The sequence below is a fragment of the Artemia franciscana genome, chromosome 19 (genome assembly GCF_032884065.1).
Source record: "Artemia franciscana chromosome 19, ASM3288406v1, whole genome shotgun sequence".
Classification (NCBI taxonomy): Eukaryota; Metazoa; Arthropoda; class Branchiopoda; order Anostraca; family Artemiidae; genus Artemia; species Artemia franciscana.
The window spans coordinates 32,817,114-32,831,349 of record NC_088881.1 but is presented as its reverse complement, the minus strand read 5'-3'; the positions used below and the strand labels follow the sequence as shown (position 1 = coordinate 32,831,349).

Sequence of the window (14,236 nt, the reverse complement as noted above, 5' to 3'; positions counted from 1 at the left end):
CAGCCAGGGGTGTCAAAGTACGAAAATTTAGGGGGAAATTTCTCTTGTCCAATTGACGTGCTTTGGACGAACCCTGACACCCCCCCCTTGCTTACGCTCTTGATCCTACATGGTCATCTGGGCCTATAAGTCCATCTAGATATATACCCGACAGAAGTAACATATTACGCCTCAACTCTTGGTATAATTGACAGCATGTCAAGCTAATACTCAAACATCTGTTGAGATCTCACTTATTTCTCCCTAAAGGCTTAATCTTAAACCTTCATTAAAAAAAGTGAAACCTGTTACTTAACTAGAGAAAGCATCACTACATTAAAATTATGCGAATTTGTGCGGAAATAAATTTTAAATCTTCCGCCAGTTCAAACTGATCATGTCCTTGATGTAGACAAATTTTGATAATCACAGGAATGCTTTTGCATTGATCAGTGTGGCGGTGTCAGTTCTACAAAAATGCCCGAAATTAAAACAGTTCTTGTGATACTGGCTTGTTTGGCTTTATGTGAAGGCTTCTCTCGGAAAAAGAAACCGGTAAGAATAGGACCTAAGAATGTATTCTGGCTCGGGTAACTAGGGGACTTTGTGTTGCCCCGTAGTATAAAACATCTCCTCAGAAAGGACGGTATAAAATTCTGAAAATAAATTTAAAAAATCGAAATACTTACTTATATCATTCCTAAGGTGCTTGACTTTACTATACCCCCCCCCCTTAATATGCAAATATATAGCTCAATTTCCTTTCATTTTTTCTAAGTCACACTTTCCTTCAAGTAGATTCAAGGGCAAAAAAGCGATATGTTGGATTTTTGGATATTTTATTTTGGAAGATTCTGGATATATATTTGCATAAAGGGCCGTATCCAGGATTTTTCGCGGGATGGGGGGGGGGGGGTAGGGAAGGTACAAGAAACTTTGAAAAATGCATCAAAATTCGTTTATATTCATTTTTGCTACATTTTTACAAGTCTGAAAAAATGTAGAGGGAGGGGGGAGTCAAACCCCCTAACCCCCGCTGGATATAGCGTTGTTTGTACATTAGAAGGTGTTTGTAAAGTAAAGAGAGGGGTTTTTAGAATTGATATAAATATTTCATAGTTTTTTAAAGCTATTTCCAGAATTGTATAGTGTTCCCTTCTGAGAAGGAGTAACTGTCGCTAGTACCCAGTTTTTTCATGTAGTTTGTACTATTTACTTTTTTGAGGATTTTAATTAACTCTCCCCTCGATAAGTGAGGCCTCTAAAACATATTACTGCATGAGTGTCTGTAGAAGTGTGCAAGTGTTGGAGGTGAACATGGTCCAATGCCATGGAGGCCACATAGGTTCCTGGGGGAAGAAGAAGGCTGGGGAGGTGGTTGGTTGGCATAGAATCATCCTTAACTTTTAAAAGTTAGTTTTAAAGTTTTTAAAGTTGTGAAAAGAAGAAGTCCTTAAAGAAGTCCTTTCCAAAATTCTTATAGCCACTCCTTCCAAGCCAAAAAATAAATCCATGCAAGGTCGTATCTAAGGGGGCTAGGAGGTTTGAACCCTACCCCACCCCGAAATGTTTGTCTGACTCGTAAAAAACGTAACAAAAATGAATATAAGCAAATTTTTTATGTGTTTTTTGAATTTTTTGTAAATTCCTCCCGAAAAAATCCTTCTGTAACCCCCACCCCCGAGAAAAAAAACTAGACAGTGCCCTGAGAATCCATGATAGGCATATCGCTCTATGCTGTACGTCACGACACACGACTATTAAGGCAGCACTGATATCGGCAAATTTATAAATCATATCTTCAAAGTTAAATCTAATCTGTCTTTCTGATACAGAACATTACGCAAAAATTTTGAGTTTAGGCTTTTGAAAACCGAAGAAACAAAAGTGAACTATAGGAATAATCTGTGAGATTACTCGTAAAAACCATGAAATTTCTATTGGGGAGGAGGTGGGAACTGGCCCAACAGTTTTCCTTACGTGTGTGTCTGTTTGAATACTCAAAATGGCACTCTTTATCATTGGCACCAATTCATGACATAATGCAGGAGGTATAATTTTCATGGTCTATTGGGAACAATTGTTTTTTGATTTTTTCAAGGAAAATGCACAAAATTGGCATTTTTCAAGGAAAATACCAAAAACAAAGCTATTTTCCAAAACCTAACGCGGGGAGGTAAAATACCCCACCCCTAATTTGTGCCACTGCTCCTTATTAATTTGTTTCATAATCCTGATATTTTTTTCTCTTTTTAAAAATTATTTTCTTTTTAATTGCAAAAGGCACTAGATGCAGCAATTTCCTTTAAATAAGCCATTAAACATCTCTCTATGATTTTCTAGTGACCTGCTAGCTGAGGAGGGGAAAAAAGGAAAAAAATGCGTTCGATGCAGAATGCTGTAGTTCAAGCCAATAAATTTTCTTTGTTGTTCTATCCAGGAGACTGTAACTTTTCTATACTGAAGTATCGGACAAGGTGATTCTAATAGTGCACTTTGCGTTTCTATCTGACAGTATTTTTTAGGAGTTATAGGTTATTTGTATATCTTAGTATGGGGCGTGATCTTACTAGGTTGCTAGCTACTGCAGCAACCCGTATACAAGATACTCACTTTTGATTTACTTTGACTTAAGTCTCCTGCCGGGCGCTGCTCAGCTTAGAAAGTGATGTCTGCCTCCTCCATCCACTTCAGTCCATGGCGAGTATTTGCTCTTCGCCCTGTTTGATGTTTGCCATCGACAAGAACTCGGACAGGTTGTCGTTTCTTTGGTCGGCCGCGAGGTCACTTCCATCCGACTTTGATAGGGTCGAAGTCGTAGACCGTCTTTGCGGGTAGATGTGGTGGTATTTGAAGCAGGTGTCCGAACCAATGTAAGGTTCGCTCGGCTGCTTGAGTCGAAAACCAAGACTGCTTTGTGAGCTGTAGAACCTTCTCATTGCTGACGAAGTCGGACCATCGTAGGCCCTTGATCCTCCTCGGGTTCTTTGCATGAAACATGTCGATTTTCTTGAAGGTTGCAGCTGATGCTTGCTATGTCTCAGCTCCGTAAAGCATCACAGAGCCGACTAGAGCGTTGAAAATCCGCAGTTTCGTTGTACGACTGATGTTCGGTTTTTGTCAGAGGTGGCGATTCAGTCAATCCATAACACAAGACGCTTTGGATAATCTCGCTTGCAGCTCGGGGAGAAGTGAGCCATTTGAAGAAACTATGGACCCCAGGTAAGTGAAGTCTTGAACAACCTCGATGCCAGTGGTGCTGTCCAGGCTAACTGGACAGTTAAGAGTAGGAGAAGACGGGTCTATGGCCATAATTTTAGTTTTGTGCCAGTTTATATGCAGTCCTACTTTGGCAGCCTCTTCTCTTAGAATTCGGAGTGCTTCCAGCAGCTGCTCCATGGAGTCCACCAGAATGGCCAAGTCATCGGCAAAATCAACATCTATGATGGCACTACCTCTGAATTTGAGCCCAAAGCTGAGACATGAAGTGGTTTTTGTCATAATGTAATCCACAGTGACATTGCAGAGCTCTGGAGCCACTGCACATCCTTGGCGCACCCATGTCGTGATTTGAAAGAACGGGCTGTGCTGACCATTTGCTTGTACACAGCTGTCCGTCCCATGGTGCAGCGCTTGAAAAGTCTGCAATATTTTTCGGTTAGGTAGTCAACTCTAGAATCCGCCAAAAAACTTTTCGATCGACTGAGTCAAATGCGGCACGGAAGTTGACGAAGGCAATAAATGCTTTCTGTCAGAACTGTGCGGTCTTTTCTACTATTTTTCGAATCGTGAAAATCTGCTCGATGGTTGAACGGTCCGACATAAAACCAGCTTGCTCCGTTCACCGGGTTTTTTAAATGATATTCCGACATTGATCCAACAGGACCATTCAAAACAGTTTGCCAGGGAATAACAGTAGGGTTATTCCTCGGTAGTTGGAGCAGTCGCTTCTTGAGCCTTTCCTCTTCCTTAAAATGATGATGACACCCTTCCGCCGATCCTCAGGAATTATCTCCGTTTTCCAGATTGTAGAGAGCAGGGTGTGGAGAAACAGGAGCATTGCAGGACCTCTATATTTTAGCAGCTCTGAGCTTAAGCCGCAGATACCAGCAGTTTTATTTTTTTTAGCCTTTTTACTGCATATCCGATTTCTTAGGGGCTGAAAGGCTCCTCTGAAGGTGCATCTGTTTCAAGTCCTTGACTGCAAGGTTGGCTGGGACTATCATAAGGAGGCACAGACGGGCTAGTATTGTTGAGGAGCGAACAGAATTGGTCCTTCCGCCGCTCAAGACAAGAACCTTCATCAGAAAGAAGTGCCTCATCCCTGGACAGGACGGGACCCAAGGTGGGAGTTTTATTTTCCGTGAGGTCTCGGAGATGCTTGAATATGCTGCCCATGTCTTTCTTTTTTGCAGCTAGTTGCAGCTATTTCATCGGCTTTCCTTGCAACAAATTGGGCTCTATACTGGTGAATGAGTCTGTTACGCACTCCATTGAGTCTTCGATATGTGATCATGTTCCCAAGAAATCTTGCCTTCTGTTTTTGCTCTATGACTTGCAGTGTTCCATTAGTTAGCCACGATTTCTTTGGGTAACTCCTCTTACCAAGCACTAGTTGTGCTGCTTTGCTGGTCTGCGATTTGAAATGCTTCCAGAGATCTTCGATGCTATTAAGTGAGCCAAGGGGTTCGAAGCAATTCGATATCTCAATACTGTACTTCTGGCAAGTATCTGGTTGCTTTAGTTTCCCAATATCTACAGCGACTTCCGATCGTTGTACATGGAGGCTAAGCCGGAGATCGCCACACACAAGCCTGTAGTGTACGTTTCCGAGCTCTGCTGATTTGTAAGTTCTACAGTTCTTCACCAATCATCTCCAGCGTTTGGAAATAATGACGTAGTCAATCATCTTCTTTGTACGACCTTTGTTACTATACCACGAGTACTGATGATTAGTTTTGCGTTGGAAGTTGGTGTCTGCGATACAAAGGTCGTGAGATCGGCACAGTTCAAGTAGGTGAGGCCCATTGATGCCCACTATCTTGACAAATACCCACCATCTTGACAAGTAATATCGCTGCAACCCTAATTAATATAAAAATCGCATACGAGAAAAAGCCTATGGCTTTTTCTTATTTGGAATAGTAAGAGACAACAAATATCAGAGGATCAGGCAGCTAACTAAGTCTAATATGTGCCATGGTTTGTTCTTACTAGGTTTAAGCCATCTCTATTATCCCCGTTTTACTATTAACTAGACTAGACATAGTCCCATTTATGAAGATCTATATCCATCTTTTAGGTACCACGCATCAAGTAGTTAGAACCTAAAAAAAAACAAAAATAATTTTTAGACTTTTAGGTATTTTTCTGGTTGAATCAAAAATTAAAATTATAGTTTAGACACAATAAACATTTTGCAGTTTGCAGTTAAATAAAATTATTTTATTTAAAATTTTCAGGGATTATTTTAGTTTCAGTTGACAAATCAGATTTTTGTTAAAACCCTCCAAAAATTACTACACTTTGCATGACTATATCCTATTTTGATTTTTGTATGCAGGAAGATGTCAATAACATTTACTAATACAGAGCCATAGAAAAATGAAGTTTTCCATAAGTAAATGATTTCGTTTTTAAAATTATTTTTTTAATTATGAAATATTTTTAAATATGTCAATTTCCCGTTAGGTGAGCCATTAAACACCTCTATGATTTTCCAGTGCCCCGCCAGCTGCACTGAAAAAAAAACGCAAAAAAGATGGTGACGATGCAGAATATGGTGCTTGGAGCCACTTTTCTTGTTTTTCAAGCTTATGAATTTTTTTTATTATTCAAGCCAAGAGATAGTTAGTTTCCTATATAGGAGTACTGGACAAGACGATTCTAATAGTGCACTTCTTTTTTTATCTGACTCTAGTTTTAGGAGTAATTGGCTACTTTATTTTTACTATGGGGCGAGATCGTCTCTCACTAGGTTGCTAGCTATCACTGCAAACCGGAGGGTACACACTCAATCAAGTGTATCTACGAAGTAATATCAATGAAGGATGTAACTTTTTCCATTGTTAGACTCATCTTTTCCCATTAACAATGTCGGATTCTTTGGTCTAATCTTTGACTTCAAAAAACACTTTTCCTTGTTACATCTTGACAATCTCTTTCTAATGGTAAAATTATTTTAGGAAGCTGATCGAAGACAAATATATCGCGAGGATGTCCAGACGAAGATACCACCCCCTCCAGCACCGGTTTTTGATGACGATCCAAATATTGGCACTGATGACGAGTCTGCATGGTTTGTTGACAAAAACAAAGAGCAGATTAATGAGGGAGGAGCTAGTGAAGGAGATGACTTCACTCAGCTTGTCAAAGAAATTTTTGGCAATGATTATGAGGAACAAAATTCTTACAAACCAAATTATAAACCTAATCTATATGAAGATTCTTATGAGGAAAAACCATACAAGGAAGACTTGTATGATGGTCAGTATGTGAAAAATAGACCATATAACGAATATAATCAAATTAATTCACAAGAAGAATACAAGTCAGAATACAATGAAAGGCCTTACCAGCCAAAAAGGCCATATGATGGTTACAAGGAAATAGACTCTCTAGAACAATATAGGCCAACGTACGAAAACGAGCCATATCGACCTGACGAGGTAAAATCATATGAGCCATCTTACGATAGTAAACCGTATAGACCTGAGGACGAAAAATCTTACCAGCCATCATATAATGATAAGCCATATGAAGATAGCTATGAAGATCAACCAGTTTACCAGGAACAACCTTATAAAGTAGTTTACGAAGAACCAAAACCCTACAAGCCGGATTACAAGCCAACTTACACTGAAAAGCCATTTGATTCATACATAGATCCTTATCAAACTCCATATGATCAACTGAAATATACACCAGCATTCAAAGAGCCTGTTTTACTCAAACCCAGTGCAGCTTTAAGTCCAGCTGAACACCAAAAAGAAGATTATCATCATATTCATCAGCAACATGGCTATAAAGCACAGTATAAGACTAATAGTATCCCAGGGAAAGCTGGCGATGACTATCCTGACTATACAGCTATACCAAAGACCAACTATGTTTGTCCTTACGACAAGAGCTATGGTGACAGAGTCCGTTTTGCTGATCCAGAAACGAGATGCCAGGTAAGTCTTAAGTAGGCATGAAACAGGGGCATGAAAACAAGTTTAGGACCTATTCTAATTCTTATGTGAGACTAAGTAAAAAAACACATTTTTTTAGATGAATTTCGTTTTTCAACTTAAAACAAGCAGAGATTACTGCGTACCTGAGGAGGGTCTCCCCCTCCTCTCCACTTGGCTCTTTGTGCTAATGTTTTTTAGTACTTTTAAAGGAGCTTCACATTGTTCTTATTAAACGGACCTTGAGTTGAGAAGTCGATCTTAAAGAATTGGGCAAAAAAGTCAAACTTAAAGAGTAAGATATTGAAGAGGGAACAGCCCACTTCATATACGATATAATGTCTGGTTTTTTTTTCGGTTTTAATAATTCTCCTTGCTTTCAATTGAAACATCTTGTCTTTTATTTGATTTCGATTGTTTTTAAAAAAATGCCAGCTCCCTCTCCATGGAAAATCCCCCCGCCCAGGAAAAATACCTCGATGGACATTTCCCCCACGTGCAATACCACAATCCCCACCAGAAAAACTTCCCTGAGCTATTCAATTCTCGTTCAAAATTCTCCCCGAAAAAAGTTCTTGCGGACGATTCCACTTAAAATTATTTTCTTAGCACATTCGCATTTGAGAACGATTTTAAATTCCGATGTTTTTCAAAAAATGCCAGAAACCCCTTACTCCATGAAATTTTTCCCGAAAATCCCCCCCCCCTCAAAAATAATATTACTCCCACAGAAAATTCCCTTTATAACTTCTCTTCGTACCTCAAGAATTTCATAACTTGTAAAGCATTCTTCAGAGGCTGTGAAATTATAATATCCCGAAAGGTACAATTATTAGGCCTTTCAACAATGTTGAGCAAAATGGCTAGTTCAAAATTTTGGTGTGACAATTTTGGGGAAAATGGGCGTGTAAGGGGAGTAGTTGCGCCCCAATCTTTTTATTCAATTAAAAAGGTCACTAGAAATACTTGTTATTGGAAATATTATTGGATGAGCCCTCTTCCAACATTCTACCACCGTTGGTTCGACACAATCACTCCTGGAAAAAAAATCAAATAAATCGCATCCTAGATCGTGTTTCTGGCGAAAAATTCAAAATTCCACATTTTTGCACATGGGAACATGAAACTGCTATAGTTGGGCTTTCTGATACGGTGAATCTGCTGTTCTGATTTTCATTAAGGTTCCGCGAATTTTTGGGGATGTTCCTCCTTTTTCGAAAATCAGGTAAATTCTCACAGGCTCGTGGTGTTTGATCGGTAACATTAAACTTGATGAATTTTATGTTTAGAATCAGCATAATAAATCAATTTTTTTATGTATCTATTGATATCAAAATCCAGTTTTTTGAGTTTCAGCTACTATTGAGCCGAGTCGCTCGGCGGTCTATTACCACGAGCTGTTTGATATAACAAGGGAAATTTGTTTTTATGGAACCAAGATCACAAGAATATTTCAGCTCGCCAACCCGCCATAGGTAACTATAGACATTGTCGTGTGGGATAATTTAAAGTAATTTTTAAAGACAAAATCTTGCAGTAGTCATCATAAATGCTGATGAAACAAAACCTTAACAAAAGGCTTATTCGCAAAGCCCTACCGCCTCTTTTGATAAAAACTTCTGTGGTTAAAAATGAACTTTTGAGGTTGAAAAGAAAAGTGGTAGCCTACTGGATGACAATTGCCTGCTTTAATTGTTTTCTACTTACAAAAATATTGGATACTTTCGCAAAAGTGGACGGTAAATTTTAATTACGTCCCCCCCCCACCTTCATGGAAATGTGTCTTGAAAGAAGGGAAATGTATTAAGTGAAATGACGAATTGAGATTGAAAAACACATATAAGACTCCAGGTTACACCACTATTATGTTTAAGGGGGAGGAGGTTCAAGTATAGAAATGGTTTTACTGGTCTTCAAAAACTAAAAAGGTGTGACACATACTAGACCCTGGGCTTATATACCGAGGGTTTGGACGCAGATAAGGGGAAGGATGTGAATGCGTGGGAGGAGTCAGGGCACGATTTAATGCTTTGACGCTTCTAGGCCCAATCGTTTTTCCGCTTCATATTCGTACCATGGGAGGGAGGGTCAATTTTTCCAAAGAAAATATCTTTATGATGACGATTTTTATTAGATCCCAAAGCAACATCTCTTATGATGATCATTTAAGAATCAAATATTTGTACTTGAGGGTATTAGGAAAATTAAATACACCAACAAGGACTTGAAAATAGGTTTAATATGTTGGTAGATAGCAACATATAAACACATGTACGCATTATACTTTATTTTGTGAGTACGACTGTTTATCTTCAAAGCCCATTGATTAAGCCTTCCTCCTTGATTTTTTCTGAGAAGATGTCTATGATTTATCACACAGTATCTCTTGAGTCAGTCTTCCCTCAATAGTGAGCATGGATAATGATGCCGATCTGTTGTGGCTGATTGAAGATCTTAAGTAGTTCTTTACCCGACGAAGGATAAAGAGGAATCTTTCTCCTATGCAGTTTGTGCAGGCACACTTAGAACTATTCTGAAGGCAATATCATTGTTTGGATAGATATCAACTGCGATAAAATGACACAAAACGAGACATTGTTCACGATCTACTGTAGTTACTAAAGATTCTTGAAACAATCCAATGTAAAAACTTTTTTTTGTTAGCATAGGGCTCCTCTTTGGATATAGAGAAGTGCATATTTTCTTGCTTACTATTCATGACGTTAAAAGTCTAAAATACATCAAAATCAAAATTTAAAAAAAAATCGAAATACTGGAACGTCTCTTTTCAACCTTGCTAACGTCAGGTTTTTCGAACTCATGGATTTGTGCAACTGTCTATCTCTCACTCCCTCTCTCTTTCTCTCCGTCTCTTTCCCTTTCTTTCTCTCTCTCACTCTCCCTCCCTTACACTTGTCCAAAACCGTCTGACTTGGAACCATACATCCTTAATATTGATTTATCATGATTTATGATTTATCAATGATTTATCAAATAAACTTATCACAAGTAATAAGAGTGTCAGATAAAGTTTTCATCAAACAAAATTAAAAGTCGAATAATCAAAACAGCCAGAAAATGAGAATTGCGAAGAAGTAAAATAAAAGTGATTAGAAATCTTAAATGATAACAAAAGGAAATTGCAGAGATTTGAAAATGGTCTAAAATATAACAGGTCAAAATAGGGATGACATTTTTTAATCGACACTGAAACAAATATAATTTTTGTTTAACTGAATATTTTGGACATATATGCAGTGTCCATCATCAGCAGACATATTCATTAAAAAAAATTTGTATTTGTTTCATTGTCGATTGAAAGGTTTCATCCCTATTTTGAACTGTTATATTTTCGTCATGGAAAGGCAGTGTGGTCTTCGAAGTTATGTAAGATAATAGTTTAGTATTAAACAATTAAGCAAAAACTAGTCCTCTTGTGGCGAGGCCCCTTTAAGTGTTGCAGCAACTGTGACCAATAAATCACAGTTGTGGAGTGACCAATAAATCACAATGTGACTATGTCTATTGGATAATAAATGTATATGTTCCCGTGTCGCATTTGCTGATGCGCTATAATTAATGTAAGTTATTATTTGTAAGGTCTACGTATAATTAGAGAAGTTCTGAAATAAGTTCTGACGAAGTAATCGTCAAAATTGTGTTTGTATTATTTTTTTACTTTTAATAACACTGTTCACGGTCTATTGTAATGATTCTTGAAACAGTTCAATGTAAAAACTGTTTGTTTCTTTTTTTTAGCGTAGGGTTACTTTTTGGATATAGAAAAGTGCATATTTTTTTGCTTACCATTCGTGACACTAAAAGCCTAAAATATAACAAATTTCAAAATCAAAACTTTAAAAAATCAAAATATTGGAACTTCTTTTTCGAAATCAGGACATCCGGAGTCATTTCCCAAAAATTTGCGGGAGATGTCAAAATTTGCTTAGGTTGTTGAAAAGATTCTACTTAGACTAAATATATTGAAGTTACAAAATTCAAAACTTCAAAATAAAAAAGTCATAGAAGAAATTTGGTAAAACAAAATTACAGCAAGTTAGCTGAAGATCAAGATCTGTCTATCCATGCCGGAAAACGAATTCTGGCTTGTTTAGAAATAAAAAGTCTCCCCTAGGATGTCAACAAAATCAATACACAATGAAAACTTTAGAAATGTGTTTTTTAGCGTGGCATTCACTTTCAAATGTAGAAGAGAGCATGCCTTCTTGTTTATTTTTCATGGCAATAAACTTCAAAAAACTTAATAGAAATCAAAATAAAAAATGTTAGAAAAAAACCGGAGCTTCTGTGTTCAGAAATCTGGACGTACCGTGTTATTTCCCGAAAAAGAGACATTTTAAATTCTATCAGTATATAAAGTTACTTCATTCTAAAAGTTTTGCTGTGAAGCTAGGAAATTGAATTTACAAAATTAAAATTTCAAAATAGAAAAAGGTTAGAGAAGGAATTTCATTTCTAGAATGCCAGTTTAAGCTATGTTCTTAGAAGATTAAGATCTATCTATTTGCATTGGATGAAAAATTCTACGTTTTCTAAAAAAAAAAGTATAATATAAAGAAAAATTGATGCGTCCTGACAACTCTAGAAATCATTTCTAAGTAAAAGAAGCAGTTTTGCACATAATAAAGATCACGTTATCTTTCGTACCTTTCATAGTATTAAATAAAAAAAAACTAATTTTTTTAGCTGAAAGTAAGGAGCGACATTAAAACTTAAAACGAACAGAAATTACTCCGTATATGAAATGGGTTGTCCCCTCCGCAATCCCTCGCTCTTTACGCTAAAGCTTTTGGTTATTTTAAAAAGTAGAATTGTGGCAAAGAGTCAAACTTCAGCGTAAAGAGCGAGGGATTGCGGAGGGGACAACCCATTTCATATACGGAGTAATTTCTGTTCGTTTTAAGTTTTAATGTCGCTCCTTACTTTCAGCTAAAAAAATTAGTTTTTTTTTATTTAATTTCTGAACGTTTTTTAATTAATGCATGTTTGGTTTTGGCTCTCCGCACATAAATTATTAAAATGAAATTGGTATATTAATTCTTTTTTTGGCTAAATGGCTTTCTCTTAGTTTTGATCAGACGATTTTGATAAATAAGGGGTGGAGAAGGAGGCCTAGTTGCCCTCCAATTTTTCGGTTACTTAAAAGGCAACTAGAACTTTTAATTTTTAATGAACGTTTTTATTAGTAAAAAATACACGTAACTGAAAAATTAACTTACGTAACAAACTTTCATAACCTTATATTTTTATTATGTATACGAGGGGGTTTGTACCCTCGTTAATACCTCGCTCTTTACATTAAATCGTAAGTTTTGTCCCAATTCTTTAAGAATGACCCCTGAATCAGAAAGGCCGTAGAATAAATAGTTGAAATTACTAAAAATACTTTAGCATAAAGAGCAAGGTATTTATCTCCTCCTAAATACCTCGCTCTTTATGCTAAAGTATTTTTAGAACCCCTCATATGCGTAATTATCTCTGTTCGTTTTAAGTTTCAATGCTACTTCTTCCTTTCATTTGAAAAAACGTTTTCATGTTTATTTTTCATTGTTTTCTTATAGTAATGCTAGAGAATCCCGCGCCCTTTTCATTGAATTTTTCTTCCCCCATGACAGATTCCTCCAAGGAAAGATCCTCAAACATAGCCCCCTCTCCTCAGCCCCACCCCCAAACAAAATAAAATCCCCCTGAAAACATCTGTACACTTCCCAATAACCATTACTATATGTAAACACTGGTCAAAGTTTGTAACTTGCAGCCCCTCCCTCAGGGATTGTGGGGGAGTAAGTCATCCCCAAAGACATAGTTATTATGGTTTTCGACTATGCTGAACAAAATGGCTATCTCAAAATTTTGATCCGTTGACTATGGGAAAAAATGAGCGTGGGAGGGGGCCTAGATGCCCTCCAATTTTTTTGGTCATTTAAAAAGGGCACTAGAACTTTTCATTTCCGTTAGAATGAGGCCTCTTGCGACATTCTAGGACCACTTGGTCGATACGATGACCCCTGGGGAAAAGAAAAAAAAAAATAAAAAAAATAAACACGCACCCGTGATTTGTCTTCTGGCAAAAAATACAAAATTCCACATTTTTGTAGATAGGAGCTTGAAACTTCTATAGTAGGGTTCTCTGATACGCTGAATCTGATGGTGTCATTTTCGTTAAGATCCCACGACTTTTAGGGGGTGTTTCTCCCTATTTTCTTAAATAAGGCAAATTTTCTCAGGCTCGTAACTTTTGATGGGTAAGACTAAACTTGATGAAACTTATATATTTAAAATCAGCATTAAAATGCCATTCTTTTGATGTAGCTATTGATATCAAAATTCAATTTTTTAGAGTTTTGGTTACTATTGAGCCGGGTCGCTCCTTACTACAGTTCGTCACCACGAACTGTTTGATTACTCGATTAATACGCAAAAGTACATCAAATCGAAATTTTAGAATACAACTCAAAATCAGAATTTGGCATTCGAGCTTTTCTAGAAATATTTCCAAAAAAGCTAGAAGATAGACGGAACGTTGTCTCCCTTTTGTCAGAGGAATAATTTAATGTTTTCAGGAGTAAGACATAAAATTGTTCGGAAAAAACTTTCTTTTCTACCTAAGATAGATTTGTTTTCATACCATGTATAACATGAAGAGAATACTATTTTTTCCTGGAAGATTGCTGGGATTATAAGAACTTTCCTGGAACTTTTCTACCCAATTTCACAATCTCCATAAACTTGAAAAATTTCGGTTTCAAATATTAACCTCTTCAGGGCTACAGATCACTGATCACGAGAAGACGAAGCAGCTGCAAAAGTGTTGGTATTGCTCCGAAACACAATTAAAGCAAGGTATTCATAATTCGTGTTAAACTTGAAGTTATAAATTTGGAAAAGTTGAGACAGGAAGTACAATTAATTATATCGTGCAGTTTATAACGGAAACAACCTGACCGTTGGGGCGGAACATGTATTTTTTTTGGAGAAAGTGTACTCTTAAAACAATTAACGACGTAAGTGTAAATAAGCATGTGTTCAAGTGACTAATAAAAGATTTTTATTCGCGGCCAGAC

General features: G+C 37.1%; 1 protein-coding gene across 1 annotated transcript in view; it reads left to right on the top strand.

Moving 5' to 3' along the window:
* The first annotated feature begins 293 nt into the window (after positions 1-293).
* The window catches only part of LOC136039584 (adhesive plaque matrix protein-like), a 29,449-nt gene continuing 15,506 nt past the window's right edge, over positions 294-14,236 (top strand). Inside the window, exons 1-2 of the mRNA XM_065723440.1 lie at positions 294-534; positions 6,165-7,154. Coding sequence (XP_065579512.1) covers positions 457-534; positions 6,165-7,154 — 1,068 coding nt within the window. The 5' untranslated portion in view covers positions 294-456. The remainder of the gene's footprint in view (positions 535-6,164; positions 7,155-14,236) is intronic.